Source organism: Condylostylus longicornis, unplaced genomic scaffold (assembly GCF_029603195.1).
Source record: "Condylostylus longicornis isolate FDR11 unplaced genomic scaffold, ASM2960319v2 ptg000211l, whole genome shotgun sequence".
Lineage (NCBI taxonomy): Eukaryota > Metazoa > Arthropoda > Insecta > Diptera > Dolichopodidae > Condylostylus > Condylostylus longicornis.
The window spans coordinates 131,345-152,008 of record NW_026578178.1 but is presented as its reverse complement, the minus strand read 5'-3'; the positions used below and the strand labels follow the sequence as shown (position 1 = coordinate 152,008).

The 20,664-nt window shown below is 29.2% G+C and overlaps 1 protein-coding gene across 1 annotated transcript in view; it reads right to left on the bottom strand.

Moving 5' to 3' along the window:
- Positions 1-12,333: 12,333 nt before the first annotated feature.
- Positions 12,334-20,664, bottom strand: part of LOC129616449 (dynamin-like) — a 117,640-nt gene continuing 109,309 nt past the window's right edge. Inside the window, exons 7-9 of the mRNA XM_055532071.1 lie at positions 16,660-16,796; positions 16,441-16,589; positions 12,334-12,352 (exon numbers count right to left, since the gene is read on the bottom strand). Coding sequence (XP_055388046.1) covers positions 12,349-12,352; positions 16,441-16,589; positions 16,660-16,796 — 290 coding nt within the window. The 3' untranslated portion in view covers positions 12,334-12,348. The remainder of the gene's footprint in view (positions 12,353-16,440; positions 16,590-16,659; positions 16,797-20,664) is intronic.

Sequence of the window (20,664 nt, the reverse complement as noted above, 5' to 3'; positions counted from 1 at the left end):
TTGAATTTTTTGCATTCTTAAATTGAAATATATATATCCTTTATGTAAGTTTATATGTGAATTTTTAATAAAAGAATAAAATAATTTTTTTAAAACATACACATATATAATAAAATTTTAAATTGACCTGCAATAGAACAAGGTTTTACATGTGCAAAGGAACATATTATACCTCACTCAAAATTTCTCGTTGTAAAATCGTATTTGAAATATTTTCACAGCATCCTAAATGTATCAGAAATTGAATTCTGTTAAGAAGGGTATATTAAAATCTTATCATCAACATTGGAAATGAAAACATAAATTTTTTATTAACAAAAGTAATTCCGAATATTCTGTTTATAAGAAACAATATACCTCAACTAGACGAGTTGTAGATTAAGTACAAAAATTGATAAATGATCAATTTTAAAAGACATATTTTATTAAAAATTAAATAAGAATAACTTTATTTCGATGTCATATTAGTAGATTGATTTTCTATAATAACCATTAACTTTCAATCAAAATTAAATTTTTGGTACTGTAATAGAAAAATTTTTGTTACATTGGTTCACAAAATTCGCATTACAGTAGATATCATATTTGAGATAGATATGTTAAGTAAATTCTGTTTAAATGTTGTTATTTTCAATCGAATATAATTTTCTTTATATTATTAAGAGATTTGGTTAAATGTAATTTGCTTTTTTAAATTGAAAAATGAATTAAGAAATTGTCGAAAGATGTAATTGCTATTAAAAATTTGTTGTTGGTAAAAATTGAAAATCTAAAGTCTTCTACACTTGCAGATTTTTATATTTTTATCAGTAAATTTCTGAGCAAAGTTTTCGTATAATTTTGTTAATTCAGTTTTAGTTTTTTAAAAAAGGAATTAAATTTAATTAAGATATTTTTTAGCAATATGAATAAAATAATGTTCAATATGAGAGAAGACATTTGAATGAAATGTTAGTCATATTAATCGAATATTAATCATAATGACGAAAATCTATCTCTGAGAGATAGAAGAAAGTTAATCGTAATAAAGAAAATACAATTTAGTTACTATGAAGAGCTTTCCATCTGATTGACGAAAAATGGGATGAAAAAACATTATTCATTATGGAGAAATTTTCTTCCCATTGGATAAAACCACGATGACGAAACAAATCGACATCTGAAAGAAAAGGAAGTAGCGGAGTTGTCTTCGAACGGAGCTTTTGGCTCCCTTTCGGTTTATGTGTGGTTCGGTACTCCACTACTTGTTAAAAAGCTCCCATTTGTAAATTATGAATACAAAAAGCTCCTTTTAAATAATAAATGTTTACACCCATAGTCAGTTTTTTAATTCATAAATCTTACGTCAAATTTCTTTTTTGGTTTTTAGTATGAATTTCGTGTTTGAATATGATTTTATATAGAAAAAAAATCTGATATGGTCAGCACATAACCGACCGCATTGTATATTGTCTAGTTAAGTGTAGGGCTACAGGATATTATAAAAATGTCTTTTAGATACTTCTTTCCAATTTTTAGGACATTAGTAAGCTTATAGTTAACATACCTAGAAAAATGTAAATTTGGCTCTTAGTAGAGTTTTGCTTTGTGCTACCCGAATTCCCAGAAATACTCGCCAGTTAACTAGAACTCAAATATTAAATTTCAAAAAATTCCATCAATTCGTTCCATAGATATGGCGAAAAATGTAAAATCGGCCCGCAAATCAGTTTTCGAGTCCTGATCTTTCCAAAAAATTTATATGTTCATTGTTTTAATACGAGGAATTGATATATTAAATTTCAATGAAATCGGTTGTTTATTTTTCTTTTTACATACACAAAAATTTATATTTGGCCCGTAGTAAACGTCCAGTTGCTGATACCTGATTTCTTCCAAAAGTTAGGAATTTTTGCGGACGGTCGAGAAAAGCTTATATAAAAAGTTTCAAGTAAATCGGTTGAATACTTTCTTCAAAATGTTCAAAAATGTAAAACAGGCTCGCTAAAAAGTGCAGTTCCCGAAGCCTGATATATCCCAAAAGTTGATCAATCCGTGCCATGGTGGAAATAAACTTACATATAAAATTTCATCAAAATCGGTTCAGCAGAACTTGAGATACACGCGTGCACACACAGACGGACAGACCGACAGACCGACGGACCGACAGGTTGCTAGAAATAGTTTACTTACACTTCTCTACTACGGAGAAGTCCATTCCCACCGAAAACTCGATATGCAAAATTTGTTGCCATCACATAACCTACCTATTGATTACACAATACGGTCGGTAATTATTGTTCTCTGAGATATGAAAATTGTCCTGGGAAACCGTTCGTCTTTTCCAATATCGTAATTTAATATCAGACGATTGCTTCGTACAAGAATTTTAGTATATTATTTATTATTAAACTAAAACTAAAAACCGTCATAATGTATAGATGAAAAGGAAAAAATAGTATTAGTAGTATTAATTGAATATTAATAAATTAAAATATCAACAGCTAAAATCAAACGTGTACAACTACTGTAATTAAAAAAACTCAATCCTATTGTATGGTCTGGTCTTAAATACTGTTTAACTTATGTTCACATAAAAAACAGACGAATACAAGTATAATTTAACAAGCTTGTATATAAGTTTGCAATAAAAACACGTGTCAAAAATAAACTTTTCTCTTTCAATTTTCCTGTAATTTTCTGCAGTTTGTCACGTTTCTGATAAAAAAAGTAGGACGAGTTTTTGCTCTTAAAAACTCGTCTTACTTCGAATTTTAGATGAAATAACAGTTAGAATTCAAGAAACAATTATATGAGTGAAACGCGAATAATAGACCGATGAACAAAAACTGTACTCCTATAGCGAAAATCCCATTATTATTAAGTATATTAAATAGTGCAGGACAAGGATAAATAGTGCAGGACTTTATAATTAATATTGTCAGGCTATTGTATTATAAAGAACAAAACGTTTCACAAACCCAGAAAAATTATTATTAAAACAAATTGAAAAATCCTAATCAAATAAAAAACTCGCCAAAAGCCAAACCATTAACTGTATTAAAATACCTGCTGTTCAATGAAAGTTCTACAGTGTTTTAGAAAGTAATGTGGATTTAATACAAGTTTTGACACTTTTATACGGAAAAATATTTTGAAATCAATTGCGACCAACATAAATAATCCCTCAAAAGAGTAGTTAGAAAATAAAAATCATGATATTAAATTTAAAAACGCTTTCTAAAGGACCTTATCAGTTAAAGCTTTCTCCTGCAAATTAATCACAACCAATTATTTCAAAAGTTATAGATGGAATTTGAAGAAATATTAAATGGAAATAAGAACAAATTAAATGGTTAAACCATATTTTAAATGCAAATAAAATAATAAAAGTATGTAAAACCTTTGAAAGTAATATTAAAAGTTCATTACATCAAGAGAATAAACCAATAGTCACCTATAAGCAGAAAATTCAGATTTTTTCATAATAAAGTTTCAAATCGGATCGAGAATAACAAAATCAATGTGTGTGTTTGCTACGAAACAGATGAGGAAATATAGGCTAATATACAAAAGCTGGTTGGATTCTTAAAAATAAGAAATGAAACTGTTTATTGGAACACAGTTGAAACTGCATAACTCTAAAGTAAAAATATTGTCACTTAAGAAAAAATCTTAAAAAACAAAACCCTTAACCAGTAATAATGAGTATAAAACCCATTACACGCAATTAGTAAAGATTATTAAGGAAGAAAATATTTATTTAAGTAATAATGAGTATGAAACCCATTACACGCAATTAGTGAAGATTATTAAGGCAGAAAATATTTATTTAAGGAGAGAATGATGAATAATTATCCTTTGAAAGTCAATATAAGTGTTGAAAATGAACATAAAAACATACAATTAACTAAAACTGTAAAAAAAGCTAAAATAAAATGGCTTACTTATAAGAATTACATTAACAAGACCAAATTAGCGGTTAAAAATCTATATCCATCACGTGAGTTTGGGGATGCTAAATGCGAACCTATCAAAAGGAAATTCCAATAACACTAATACTATAAAAAGTAATCACTTTTCGTGTTGTTCTTCGATTCTACTTCGAGTTTTACTTGATACTTCGAGTAAAGTTGAGGCTCTCAGAAGAAATAACTCTATATACCTCAATGAAAGAGCTGGCAGAAATACATACACAAAAATTTTAAGTAATCACGAGAAGACTCCAAGAAAAACTAATACTTCTTTTTTCCGTTTTATATTTGTGTACGTTATTTTTTTTATCGCAAATCTTGCTACAATTTGTGTATTATATGAGGTACTCAGCGTATTAGTGGCCTACTTGCAAAAATTACATTTCGGGTAAATTGAGATTAAATGATAAATATTTAATTATTAAGAAAATTTTTGAAAGGTAAAAACAAACTCATGTCAGAATAGAGCAAAAAGAGGAGTAAACTAAGTATTTTGAAAAAATAGAAAATTCTTTAGGCTATTGGAGTACAATTTTGTAATAAAAAATTTTACATACTTCATAGTTTAGATAATAATATTATTTCTAGGGTTTTCTTTCAGAACACGACATCTACATTTTTGACAAAAATTATGAATTTTTTATTCCTTAAAATTTTAAGTGCTTTCTAATGCAAGAAAAAAAATCATTTTTCCAGCAGTTTTAATAGAAAATCCTTGAAAAATTGTTCCAAAATTTTTTCTGACAAAATTAGATATCAACAGTTATTCACTTCTCGAGATCATAAAATTTTCTAAGAAGGCATTGAAATATAGATATGCATGTCATGTGATACATTTTTGAAATGATGATGTATTCTAGCTTTTTTACCGTTTCGTTTCAAGTTGAAAATGAAACATTTATACTTATTCATTTTAACATTTCATATTTAAATTTTATAACATTTCATATTTAAATTTCTCATATAAGTGAAAAACCCGATTAAAAACATTTAAAAAGAAATTCAGTTCGAATTGATAGGAATTGCAATTGCAAAAAGTGTATATCTTATCTGATATAGAAAAATATGTTAAAATTTTAATACTATGTAATATTTAGTAGTAATATTTTAAAATGTTAACGTTTTTAAATCATCTTTATTAAATTTTCATTAGCAAATGTTTTAGTAAAACAAAAATGAAAAAAATTCATTTGTGAGTATTTTACTCGAAATGACGAAAAATGTAGATACCATGTTTTGACAGAAAACCCTTTCTTTACAATCTTGATCCCTTATATTACCAGGAACCCTGTGATCTAATATAGTATTATTCCTTCACAAACATTTCGTAAAAAATAAAAATTCAATCGACCAATATATAAAAATTTAAAATCGAAGTTTAATAATACACATAATTACGAACAAAAACTTCAATTAGTAAACAATTGTATAACAAATTTAATGAATAATAATGTACCGAAATAAATTACGGAAATACTCTTGTGCGCCTTTAAAATGGTTAATATTTTTTCTAATAAATCCCTATACTACATGGGTAGAAAAGAATCCACACCAATAATTCCTATGTGTATAAAAATGAAAATAAAATTAAGTTGGGTCAAACCAATGGTTTGTATTGTAGCACTTTTCCCTTCAACAAGTGAAAATTCTGCTTTGAATACAGTCTATGTATATCTATCACACTATTAAAATTATTTTCATTCATATATGAAACAATTTCTAGGATTGCATATGTTTAGGATGATGCATTTAAAATAATACACAATTTAATATAAAGTGGGGTTAACATAATGCTCGATTTTAAGGTTTAATTGTGTAAGTTAAGGAAAGTAATTATATTTTTTAATGTCATGGAATTTGCCGTTAGCTTTTTGCGTTTATAGAAATTTGAAAAAGCTTGCGGTTTCGGAAATATAGGGTGTCAAAAATTCAAATTTTACAAATTTCAAGAGGCGATAACTTGTGAGGGGGTGCAGATGCAAAAAAAATTTCTTCCAACGAAATGAATAACTTGTTAATGTCTACAAGCTCCTAAAATTTCAGCTTCAAAGGCTGGGGTCTAGAAGAAAAATGAAATCAAAAATTTAGAAAAAAAATGACTTTAGATAACGGTAAATTTAAAAGGCCATTTTGTTTTTCTAAAGGTTAACTATAGTATACCGCGCTAGGGGAAGCAAGCCACTGCCTTTCTGCGTTTGCAAAATTTGAAAAATGCTTATGGTTTAATTGCAACAAATAGTTAAAAAATGCCATTTTTAGGGTTTTGGGGGGGTATAACTTCTAGAGAGGGTAAGATAAGTAAAAATTTTGTTCTACGGAAATAAGTTTCTAGTAAAGATCTATGTACGTATTAACTTTCAACTTTCTGTCTTCAAGGGTGTAGTAGTTTTGTAAACAAAAAAAGTGTCCACGGACGGACGGACGGACAGAGTGAAACTAATAAGCACTTTTTTTCAAAAAATGTTTGGAAAAGTGCTAAATATTTTTAACTGTTTTAGCTACGGTAATATTTTGTATACAAATATGGTTGAGTGATTGCGTAAATGAAATAAACGCAGAGTCGAATTACTTATAAAATAGATATACTTTGATAAAAACCATCATAGTGTTAACTTAAGTAATGTTATTTGTACAAATTTTTAGTTAAAATTATATTGTTCTTAACAGTTCTCACCGTAAAACAAAAAAATTTAATATTTATTGCTTTTATTGTAAAATTTATAAAGTTACTAAAATTAATAAAGTTAATAAAATTAATAACGATAATAAATTTAATAAAATTAACAAAATAATAAAGTTAATGCACAGACTGATTTACTAATGAGTACAATATTCTAAAAAATCTGATGTGGTCAGCACATAACGGACCGCATTGTATATTGTCTAGTTAAGTGAAAGTGATACGGAATATTATAACAAGTAAAAACGCTTCAGTCGGTATAAACCGATTGAATTATACCCTGCACCTTTCGTTATTGTGTAGCAATTACTCGAACCTCTGAAATCATTCTATAGCAACTTCACGGACATGTCTGACCTATAATTGGACATCCGACTGCCAAGTTTCATGAATCTGACCTTGTAATTTTTCCAAATATTTAAAATTAGCTTTTGGAGCTGTATGGTAAGTACCTGAACCTGCCAAGCAATTCCACCAAAACTTCACAAGTATATCTAATCTATAATCGGACACACAACTGCCAAGTTTCATGAATCTGACTTTATTATTTTTCCAAATATTAAGAATAAGCTTTCAGACTTGCATGGGAGCTACTCGAACCTGTCAAGCAATCGCACCAAAACTTTAGAAATATGTCTGACCTATAATTGGACACACGACTGCCAAGTCTCATGAATTTGACTTTATTTTTCCAAATATTTAAAATAAGCTTTTAGACTTGTATGCAATTGTCGAGCAATTCCACCAAAACTTAAAAAATGTATTTGAGCCATAATTAGACACATGACTGCCAAGTTTCATGAATCTGACTTTATTATTTTGCTGAATATAAAAAATTTGCTGTTGGAGTTGTATGGCAACCACCCGAACCGGTGCAGCTATCCCATTATAATTTTTAGAGCATGTGTAGAATATAATTGGACACATGTATACAAAATTTTATATTTACAGATTTATTAGTTTTTGAAATATTTAAAATAAACTCTTGGAGTTGTATGGCAGCTACCCGAACCCGTTGTCCGACTTAGTCCAATAACAATAGGGTTCGTCCTTGGCACAAAAGAAAAAACTTGTGAAAGTTTGGTGTCGATAGCATTATTCGTTTTTGAGTTATCGTGCGATCGGACGGACGGACGGACAAGTCTAAATCGACGCAGAATTTTACGCTGAGCAAGAATATATATATGCATATGTCCATACCACAGATGACTCCTTCAAGTAGTTACAAACTCCATACCAAAGTTAATATACCCTTCACGAAGTGCAGGGTATAAAAATGTCTGTTAAATATTTCTTTCTAATTTTTAGGACATTAGTAAGCTTATAGTTAACATACCTAGAAAAATGTAAATTTGGCTCTTACTAGAGTTTCGCTTTGTGCTACCCGAATTCCCTGAAATGCTCACCGGTTAGTTTCGGTAACAACCAGAACTCAAATATAAAATTTCAAGAAATTCCATCAATTCGTTCCGTAGATATGGTGAAAAATGTAAAATCGGCCCGCAGATCAGTTTTCGAGCCCTGATCTTTCCAAAAAATTTATATGTTCATTGTTTCAATACGAAGAATTTAAATATTAAATTTCAATAAAATCGGTTGATTATTTCTCTATATATGCGCAAAAATGTATATTTGGCCCGTAGTAAACGTCTAGTTGCCGATGCCTGATTATATATAAAATTTCAAAAAAATCGGTTGAATATTTTCTTCAAAATGTTCAAAAATGTAAAACAGGCCCGCTAAAAAGTGCAGTCCCCGATGCCTGATATATCCCAAAAGTTGAGCAATCCGTGCCATGGTGGAAATAAACTTACATATAAAATTTCATCAAAATCGGTTCAGCAGAACTTGAGATACACGCGTGCACACACAGACCGATAGGTTGCTAAAAATAGTTTATTTACACTTCCCTACTATGGAGAAGGGCATGCCCACCGAAAACTCGATATGCAAAATTTGTTGCCATCACATAACCTCCCTATTGTGTACACAATACGGTCGGTAAAAATTGTACTGAAAAATAAACTATAAGATTAAAATGTCATAGACACCCTGAAAGTTGTCGACTACAAAATAGGAATTAACGGCTTTTTAAAGAGTTGAATAAGGAGATTAAGGTAAAAGCGATTCCTTTTTTGTGAGGAAATTTGATAAATTAAACGTAATACTAGTGTGAGTGGCGTTACATGGCTAAATTATTGTCAATTTAGTCGATGTACTTGCGTTTATGTTTAATTTAAGTTCCGTGTCCAGTAATTTTCCAAATGAATTAAAGTGTGCAGTAGTTATTCCACTTTTCAAGACAGGTGCACGTCAAGATGCAGAGATCATGATAGGTCAAATAAGTACTTCCTCTATTTCGAAAGTATTTGAAAACTTAATTAAAGTGAGAGTTCTAATTTCTTTTGAAAAAAAAAATTTTATTTAGTCCCTCTAATATATTTTTGTCATAATGTGTCACGGTTAGTCACGATCTGCCTCTAAAAGCATTATATAATTCTGGTAATAGAGTTTCTACTTATGCCTGGTTTGAAACTTTCTTGGAAGGTAGGGTCCAAAGTGTAAGTTGTATAGATAGACTTAGTTGTAGAGATTTCTTAAAATACGGTGTGCCCCAGGGCTCAGTCTTCCACTATTCAAACAAAAACTTAAAGGTAGGGAGGGTGATAGGTTTTGCGGATATGAATCGTGATTTAAATATGTTAAGGAATTGGTTTGCGGTTCATTTTAATTGATTGAGTTCAATTAGTAGGTTAGGTTAGTAGTACAACAAAAAGTATGTTTTTTAGTCTCACTGCCCAAATGTGTCCGGAAGTTTATCTCGTATTTCATGATTCCAAGTGTGATAGGTTTACGAGTAGTATATCAGATACTGGCAGTTTTATAGATCTTGAACAAAAGTCTTACGATAGTACCAATGCATGTAACAGTAATTGTTTTATAGTTCAAAGGGTAAAACAGAATAAGTATTAAGGAACTATAATTGATAAAAATATGAATTGATCTGTCCATACTACTAATCTGAAAATCGAATTGTGTTCAATTTTAAGATGTTTTTACCGAATGCAGTAGGTTTGTTCGCTGAGAGTTATGAACTATAAAACTTACGTTCAAACTTTAGTTCCCTGTTTAATGTTCCATTTTTTCGAACTACAAATTTCTGCAATTCCTTTTCTCGGACAAATCAGAAATTTAAACGTTTTTTTGTTAAAAATTAAATTGTGGTTGCTTAATTTGGAACATGAGGATGTGACAATTTGTAGCGTAATCAAATTTAAATAACATATGCAATTTAAAAACTCCTTTAAAAATATTAATTTTTCGTTTTAATGCTTTGAAGTTTCTTTCTAGTTTTAAAGATATGTATATATTTTTCTCTTTGCTTAACTTAGTTATTCTAATTTTGTTGTAATTTAACATATTAATTTTAACTAAAAATTTTATTAACATTTTAACTAAAAATTAACATAATAATTTTATTTCACTTTTTTTCTTTGACTTATCTCTCCACCAAAAAAATGTAAATATGAAGTATCAAAAGAAACTCAAGTGGTCCATACTCATACTCACATAGTACATATTTGTCCATAACCTACAAAAGTTTATCAACGGTTGGTTTAGAGCAAGCTTTTTAAACTAAGGGTCGCGACCGCAAATGGGGTCGCTTAAAAGAATTCTGGAATCGGGAAAGGTTTTAATATTGAATATTTAAATACACAAAAAAATATACAAATTTCAACTGGAAACAAAACAAAATTCTTTTTTCATACTGTCATTTTTTAACATACCGTATATGTGTATTTCACACATGTGCACAAACAAATGTTAGATATGTCGACAACAATGACTGTAGAATGCTTGCGCATATGTGCAGCGACCTAATGATTCAGTGGTAGTGTAGTATTGACGCCTTTCTTGCGATGTCAATTGTCAATGTTCCATTTTAGGTTTTTGACGCGAGATTTCAGGTTTTTTATTTTTTATAAGTTGAACGATCTCAACTTGTTTCTTCAAAGGAAAAATCGCGATATATTTACTTCGAATGATGAAATTTAAAATTTTGTTAAAATCAATATTTCGAAAAGAAGGGTGGAAAACAATTCGTTCGAAATATTTGCCAATGTCGATAATTTTATAGAAAAAAGTAATTGCAAAAACTTTATGGCAAAAATTATTATGAATCATTTAAAAACGTGAGAAACGCAGTTTCGTACATATTTTTTTATTAAATATCGATTTCCAAAAAGTTGCTTGGATAGAAAAGCCATTTTCAATTGACTTAAGCGAGATTGATCATCTGCTAATTAAAACTCAAGAAGAGTTTGTTGAACTTTCGAGTGATTCAAATTAAAAACTAGAATTTTCAAACAAAAAATTTATTGAATTTTCGATCGGAAGTAAAATAGAATTTCCCACAATCGCTGACATGGCATTAAATACTCTTTTGCTATTCAACACCACGTTATTTATGTGTGTCAGCTTTAACACACATTAAATAACAAAATATCGGACAACGCGGACAAATGTTGAAGAGGTCTTGCGATCAGCAATGTCAAATATTAAACCGAGATTTCATTTGTTGTGCAATAAGAAAACAGGCACATTCAGCACATTGAATTTTTTCATTTAATCTTATTTTCATACTTAGGAATTCCCTATCATTTATGTTACTTTTTTGTAATTTTATATTTTAAGTTCCTAAATGAACATGTGTATATTATGTTCCTAAATGAACATATGTATTTTCATATACATATTGTTATTTAACAAATAAATAAAAAATATTTAACTTCTTTTTATTTTTATATGGAGGAAAAGTTTAAAGAAGCCTTGGTTTAGAGCATCAAAAATGTGTAAAATTCTAGTTTGGAACTATGTGCCAAGTCTCAACGGTTTCCGAGATACAGAGATATCAGCGAATTTTAATACCTGCCCAAGTTTTTTTGTTTAAAACTTTCCTTCCGAAAAAGATAGAGGAACTAACTAACCTAAACCTATTTTGTTTGAAACATGTTTTGAAAATTTTTCTTTTTTTATTTTTTTTTATTTTCTTTATTCCGATCTTTACTTAGCAAGAAATTTTTTGAAACTTTAAAATTTTTTTACAAAATTTTGCCCAGTTTTTAGTAAAGTAAGTTTAAAGTAAGCTTTAACTGAAGCTATGTAACATTAAGAATTTTTTCTGGATATGTAAAATGAGATATAGAAAACCAGCTACAGCCTTTTGAAAAAAGAGCTACCAGGATTTTCCTGCCTATACAAATGAATGCTTATATCTTCGGAACAATGCGGCATAGAGCAATAGGAAGTAAAATTCGATTTAAAACTTATAAAAATAACTTGTTGCAAATTAATTTAAAAATATAAAGAACTTTTATTTAAATAAAAAAAAATTTGTTTTATTTATTAAAATAAAAATATGTAATTTATTTTCCATATTGTTCGAAAAATAGTTTTGTGAAAATTGCAAAACACTTAAAATTAAAACCTACTATGGTGTACTTCATGCTTGTATTTTATTTTCGGAAACATTCTCTCAATTGAATTGAGCATTTCAAAAATTTTAAACCACACCCGTTAATGCAAATTACATCATCAAATACATCTCTAATTTTATGTTTCATGTATATTTTAGTTTAATGAAACCTTTTTTGAATTAAATGAAACTTTTTTCACCTGAAATGAAACCCCTTTTTGAATTAAATGAAACTTTTTTCACCTGAAATTAAACAGAATTTTTTTTGATTAAAAATATTTTTGATTTTATTGAACCCAATTTTTTTTAAATGAAACTAATTTTTTCCAAAATGAAACTGTTTTTCTCTTTTTTAATTAAACCTATATTTGCCCAAATATTTATTTACAAATATTTCTAACTGTAGTAGTGTTAAATATTGTTTATAATATTTTAATATATGATCAAACAAAGTTATGTGACTGATCAGAAAAATGTGACCAAACATATAAGTAAGGAACACACTTACGGCTCTGAAGTAAAGCTTTGTATCGTTTCCACCAAATGTGGGACAGACATTCGAAAAGGTATTCCTAGATTTTGCCGAAGAACTTGGGCAAAAACAGAAAAAACATTAAAAAAAATATAGTTTCATTTCCGCAAAATTTGGTATAATTTAAAAAAAAATTGGTTTCAATCCAATAAAAAATAATTTGAATCAAACAAAATTTTGTTACATTTGAACTAAAAAAATCTGATGTGATCAAGACATAACCGACCGCAATGTGTATTAAAAGTTATAGAATATTATAATAAAGTTGGGTCAAACCAATGGTTTGTATTGTAGCACTTTTCCCTTCAACAGGTGAAAATACTGCTTTTAAAAACAATCTATGTATATTCACCACACTATTCAAATTATTTTCATTCATAAACGAAACTATTTCTAGGATTGCATATATTTAGGATGAACGATTTATGCAATCTTTGAAATAGATAAAAATTAATATAAAGAGGGGTTAACATAATGCTCGATTTTAAGGGTTAATTGTGTGAGTTAAGAAAAATAATTATATTTTTTAATGTCATGGAATTTACTGTTAGCTTTTTGCGTTTATAGAAATTTGAAAAAGCTTGCGGTTTCGGAAATATAAGGTGTCAAAAATTCAAATTTTACGAATTTCAAGAGGCGATAACTTGAGAGGGGGTGGAGATGGAAAAAAATTTTCTTCTAACGAAATGAACTATTTGTTAATGTCTAAAAGCCCCTAAAATTTCAAGCTTCTGGTATAGGAGAAAAACGACATCGAAAATTTGGAAAAAAAGGACTTTAGATAACGGTAAATTTGAACGGCCATTTTGTTTTTCTAAAGTTAACCTTTAGTATACCCCGCTAGGGGAAGCTCGCTGCCTTTCTGCGTTTGCAAAATTTAAAAAATGCTTATGGTTTCATTGCAACAAATAGTTAAAATGGGCCATCTTTATGGCTTTGGGGGGGTATAACTTCTAGAGGGGGAGAGATAGGTAAAAATTTTGTTTTACGAAAATAAGTTTCTAGTAAAGATCTATGCACGTATTAAATTTCAGCTTTCTATCTTTAAGAATGTAGAAGTTTTGTAAACAGACACACGGACAGACGGACGGACGGACGGACGGACAGAGTGAAACTAATAAGCACTTTTTTTTAAAAAATTTTTGGAAAAGTGCTAAAAATGTCTGTTAAATACTTTTTTCCAATTTTTAGGACATTAGTAAGTTTATAGTTAACATACCTAGAAAAATGTAAATTTGGCTCATAGTAGAGTTTTGCTTTGTGCTAGCCGAATTCACTGAAATGCTCGCCAGTTAGTTTCGGTAACAAGCAGAACACAAATATCAAATTTTAAGAAATTCAATCAACTCGTTCCGTAGATATGGTGAAAAATGTAAAATCGGCCCGCAGATCAGTTTTCCTGATCTTTCCAAAAAATTTATATGTTCATTGTCTTAGTACGAAGAATTTAAATATTAAATTTCAATGAAATTCGCTGATTATTTCTCTTTATATACGCAAAAATGGATATTTGGCCCGTAGTAAAAGTCCAGTTGCTGACGCCTGATTTCTTTTAAAAGTTAGGACCGACCGTCCGAGCTGAGCTTATATATGAAATTCAAGTAAATCCGTTGAATATTTTTTTCTAAATGTTCAAAAATGTAAAACATGCCCGCTAAAAAGTGCAGTTCCCGAGGCCTGATATGTCCCAAAAGTTGATCAATCCGTGCCATGGTCGAAATAAACTTACATATAAAATTTCATTAAAATCGATTCACCCGAACTTATGATACACGCGTGCACACACAGACGGACAGATAGAGAAGTGCATTCCCACCGAAATCGCGATATGCAAAATTTGTTGCCATCACATAACCTACCTATTGTATACACAATACGTTCGGTAAAAAGTTGTATTATAGTTGAAAATAGTTTCATTAAACTAAAAAATGCAATAGAATATTACTATTATCCACAATTTTGGGTAACTGTCGGTAAATTTTGGGTAAAGTTTCAGAGATGTTCATTTTTAAATATTCAGATCTGGCATGCCAAATATGAGTAAAAAATTTTCGCCAGAGCTGGTTTTTAAAAACATTGTTCTTTTTTGAGGTGATGACTCTGTTTAGATCTGGCTAATAGGGGCAGAAAAATGAAGTACAAATTTATTTGACATTTCCAATAAATGCAAATAAATATAAAATTCGTTTCTCGAAGCAGTGGTTCAATTATAGAAGTTGATTCGTAATTAATTGAAATATTTCACTTAAGAGTTCGCCTCCAAAAACAAATTTAAAACAAAAAATTTATAAGTAAATTGCAAACTTTTACTTTTATAATAAAATATTAAGCCAGTAAAAAAATTTTATTTCTAATTTACAGACAAAATATTTCAATTTAGTACAAAATAATTTCACCAAATATTCAATCATTACAAAAATATAAATAAATGTTGTGAATACGAAAAAAGTCATTTTTGATCTTGTCAATTAGAGAAAAACTTAGTTAATTAATCATATTAATTTGAAAATAGTCCCGAGGTTATTATATTTTATTAAATAAGCTTTCATTCGTTTTCTTGTTTCATTTGTTGAAAGTGTAGCTAGCACACATTAAATACGAGATTGTCGTTTTTCCAACTTTCTGATTGGTTGAAAATACTGCATAGTTTTACAAATGAGTGAAATGAAATCAGTTGATTGTCAGGAATTAAAATTTAAATGAGTTGATTTTTTTTTATTTTCGTCTCATGAAGGTTCAGTTCTGTGTTTTTAATCTTTTACTTCGATAAGGCTATTTTGTTTTTTTTTTTATTTAATACAAATTATACGATATATGTAAGAACACAATATATTTTATTCGATTTATATGCTTTTGTTGATATTTTTAATATTATTTACGAAAATATTTAGTAAAAAGTAGAATGCAAACTTGGCGCCAAAAACTTTACTATTTAGTAAACGACGAAAGTTTAAATCTAACTGTTTCATTTTAGCAGAACATACTTCATATTATGCTAAAATGGTGTCTTTAAACTAAAAAATGCCATCCAGTTTTGGTGTAAACGCAAATTCGGAAGTTGATTTCTTTGAGGTTTTTAGGAATGAAATGTTATGTTTGGCGGGAGGGGTTTGAAATTTTCAGATTTTTAACTCAAAATTTTTTTAAATTATTTTTGTAACATCGTTCGTAAAACCAATTTTAATTTTTTTTTTATATATGAGCCGATTTCCATCACTTTTTAGTTTTACTTAAATTTAAATATTAAATAAAAAAGCAAACACAAAAGAGTCGACTAGAAGCTGATGATGATATACATAACGTATCCTCATTGAAAATTAAATAAGGAAAAAAAAAAAGGAAAATATAAAAAACCTTTTCCGTTTGCTTTCTTATTTAATATTTAAATTTAAGTAAAACCAAAAAGTGGTGGAAATCGGTTCATATATGTACATATAACAAATAAAACAAAAATTTTTATATTTGAACGACTATAACTCGAAAACGGTAAGTCTCACTCCAACCATTCGCATATCGTTGTGCGTATCTATGAATTGAAAAATCAAAGTTTCGGAACAATTCCAAAACCACCTCTGAAAATCCCGGGCACCTCCCCTCTCCCTATATGATTTTTTTCTCCACAAACTCTAAGGAATTACAACCCGACCACGTTTACACCAGAACAGGACCACCCTGTATAACAGAAAACATAAAAGTTTATGAAACAATTTGAGTTTGTTTGACTTTGATTTAAAACCTAATCAAATTCAAATTGATTACCTAAACAAAAATTTTAAAATATTTGAACTTCAATACTTACGATGGAATGAGTGGGGCAGGTAACGCTTGGCCTCCGGTAGGTCTTCCCTGTGGTAAAGGAGGAGCACCACCACCTGGTCGATTCGGAATAGCCGGCGCGGGCCTACCTGTTGCTGGCGGAGGTGGGGGACCCCTTCCAGCAGATGGTGTCTGTATAAAAAATATATTGTATAAAAAAATTTTATATTTTAGTATTAATAAATTTATTAATGTAGTCTACTTGAGGTTGAATTGGAGTGGATTTCCGTGGTCCTCCAGGACTTGGTGGTGACAACCTTGGATTATCTGCACTTGGTAGCCAATCATTTTTGACAGGTGGAGGAACTGGTGTTGAAACTGTCGCCATTGAAACATCACCTGCAAAATGTGAAAAAAATGATACCAACATTTGCTTGGTGCTTTCAGCTTGAAATAGTTTTCTGAATATAATTTTGAACATTCGTTAATAAAATGCTAGTTAAATAATCATGCGCAACAACACGTTATTTTAAAAAAAAAGGCTTTGTGTAATGTAATATTCATTACAAAGATTACTAAAACAAAGTTTAAAGTTGAGAAGGTTACATCTTTACAAAAAATGCATTTTTCTTCTTTAGCTTATAACTTTGTTGTTTTCAAATATTTTCAGATGCGATTTTCTGCATCTGAAAGATACATATTTAAGCTCTCTATAAATAAATTTTTATTTTTTTAATACACTTGGCGAAAACCAAAAATTTATTAAATAAGAGATAAAATAGTAACACTATCTTCAATGAGCCACCAAAAAAACCACGCTTGGGCTCAGTAACTAATTCAATATTCGTAAGTGGTGCTAACATTTTTGTTAAACAAAACAAACGTATTGGTTAATTAAAAAAAATGTAGCTTCATTGTTCAAGATTTATATAATATCAAACAAAAATTATCACATATGTTTAGCTCATTTTATTAAAATTGTAAGAAAAAAATATCCATAGTGGTTCCAGTTAAGATTAAAAACCTCTAGTTAATGAATATTAAGTTAATTGAGATCCACTGGAAATGACAAAGATGCCTGTTGTCCGCTAGGTAAGTATTCCTAGAAAATTTTAGATGTACCTGCCTTCTTGAAATTCAATATTTTGTTTTCAGATTCTCAAGTTTCTTTTGCTTATAACGGGTTCACAGCGTCGCTTTTCTATACTTCACTCATTTCAAATCAAAAAAAAATACAATATTTTCCTTGGAAGTCATAAATAGGTGTATTTAAATGAAAATATAGAGTGTGTTTGTCTGTAGTTTTGAAATTGTTCCATTCTGTGCGTGAGATATTTTAAGTTTACTTTTTTTATTTAAAAACATACCCGTTAATAAGATAAAACTCAAAATAAGAAAAGTTCTTAAAAATAATCACAAATAAAGTTGGGTCAAACCAATGGCTTGTATTGTAGCACTTTTCCCTTCAACAAGTGAAAATTCTGCTTTTAAATACAGTCTATGTATACCTATCACACTATTAAAATTTTTTCATATAATAAAATAATGTTAAATATGAATAAATAAGTTAAATATGAATAAAAATAATTAAAATTATTTTCATTCATATTTAACTATTTCTAGGATTGCATATATTTAGGATGAACGATTTAGGCAGTCTTTGAAATAAAGCAAAAATTAATATAAAGAGGGGTTAACATAATGCTCAATTTTAAGAGTTAATTGTATGAGTTAAGAAAAATAATTATATTTTTTAATGTCACGGAATTTACCGCTAACTTTTTATGTTTATAGAAATTTGAAAGCGTTTGCGGTTTTGGAAATATAAGGCGCCAAAAATTCAAATTTTACAAATTTCAAGAGGCGATAACTTGATAGGGGGTGGAGATGGAAAAAAATTTTCTTTTAACGAAATGAACTATTTGTTAATGTCTATAAGCTTCTACAGGCTGGGGTCTAGAAGAAAAACGAAATCAAAAATTTGAAAAAAAAAGACTTTAGATAACGGTAAATTTGAACGGCCATTTTGTTTTTCTAAAGTTTAACTATAGTATATCGCGCTAGGGGAAGCAAGCCGCTGCCTTTATGCGTTTGCAAAATTTCAAAAATGCTTATGATTTCATTGCAGCAAATAGTTAAAAAAGGCCATTTTTAAGGTTTTGGGGGGGTATAACTTCTAAAGGGGGTGAGATAGGTAAAAATTTTGTTCTACGGAAATAAGTTTCTAGTAAAGATCTATGTACAAACAAAATTTCAGCTTTCTATCTTCAAGGGTGTAGAAGTTTTGTAAACAGACACACGGACAGACGGACGGACGGACGGACGGACGGATGGACGGACGGACGGACGGACAGAGTGAAAATAATAAGCACTTTTTTTCAAAAATTTTTTGGAAAAGTGCTAAAAAGTACACAATTAAATTAAACAAATAATAAGTTCCCTTGAAATCTAATATCTTTTAAGTAATTTATTTTAGAACCTCGCTTTAAGTTATGTTCGATAAAATCGTAATTCGTCGGCTGAGAAAGAAAACAGCGTATAACATTTATATGTCGTTATCCGATTTTATCACCATTGGATTCTCCATAGTCGATTCTATAAGTTGAGTTACTTTATATTTCTCTATCTTTTCATTCTAACATACTTTTTAAATAAAAACGAAAATATGTATAAAGCATTTTTAGAAACTAATTAATGACAAAATAGCGTAAAATGCGTTTACTTTGTTTTATTGCCAAACCGTAACTTTTTACAAAATTTAAAATAACGTAATGAATTCTTACACTATTTTGGTACAAAATTTATCATTCAGTTGTTAATTTCAATATCAAATAAAAAAGTGTATGTTACTTTTACACGCTTTTTAAATTTTAATAAAAAAAATTTTTGCAATAAATTGAAAAGTAAAACGGTGTAAAAATTTGATACACTGTTTCATATTGTCTTATACACTACTTTAATTTTGAATTTTGAATCGTCTTCCCTGACAAACAATGCAATAAAACAGCGTACAAAACAAACGTATGTACATTATACTTGTTTAATTTTGTTTAATTCTATATTCATCTTCATGTATAAGACAAATATTTTTAACAAATAAGTATTCTGTTGGATTCTGTTGATCAGTACAGAACTTAAAGTTATAACTTTTTTAATAAGTGAAGCAAATAATTAATAATTTAAGGAAAAATTTTATACTCACAACAATTAAAATAATTCTGTTGTGTTACGTAAAAAGAAAAGGAATAAAAATTTTAATGATGAAGAAGTGGTAACATTTTTCAAGAAGTCACCAGAAAATTCTATTTTCTTCTGGTTCTGATGACAATTATGAACCTAGCAAGGGTTCAGCATCTGAAACGGGTGAAGCGGGACCAGAAAAACTTACAGAATGTTTTATAGACTAAACGTTTGATAATGAAACAATTGCATCTACACCACCAGAAACACTACTAGAAAAAATTTTAGAAAGTACTAATCTAAGTGAAAATGTAAAAAAGTAAAAAAATTCTGATGTGGTCAGCACATAACCGACCGCAACGTGTATTGTCTAGTTAAGTGAAAGTATTACAGAATATTATAAAAATGTCTGTTAAATACTTCTTTCCAATTTTTAGGACATTAGTAAGCTTATAGTTAACATACCTAGAAAAATGTAAATTTGGCTCTTAGTAGAGTTTCGCTTTGTGCTACCCGAATTCCCTGAAATGCTCGCCAGTGAGTTTCGGTGACAACCAGAACTCAAATATCAAATTTCAAGAAACTCCATCAATTCGACCCGTAGATATGGTGAAAAATGTAAAATCGGCCCGCAGATCAGTTTTCGAGCCCTGATCTTTCCAAAAAATTTACATGTTCATTGTTTTAATACAAGGAATTTATATATTAAATTTCAATGAAATCGGTTGATTATTTCTCTTTATATACACAAAAATGTATATTTGGCCCGTAGTAAACGTCCAGTTGCTGACGCCTGATTTCTTCCAAAAGTTAGGAGGTTTCATCGCCGGTAGAGCAAAACTTATATATGAAATTTCAAGTAAATCGGTTGAATATGTTCTTCAAAATGTTCAAAAATGTAAAACAGACCCGCTAAAAAGTGCAGTTCCCGAGGCCTGATATATACCAAAAGTTGATCAATCCGTGCCATGGTGGAAATAAACTTACATATAAAATTTCATCAAAATCGGTTCAGCCGAACTTGAGATACACGCGTGCACACACAGACCGACAGACCGACAGACGGACAGACCGACAGACCGACAGG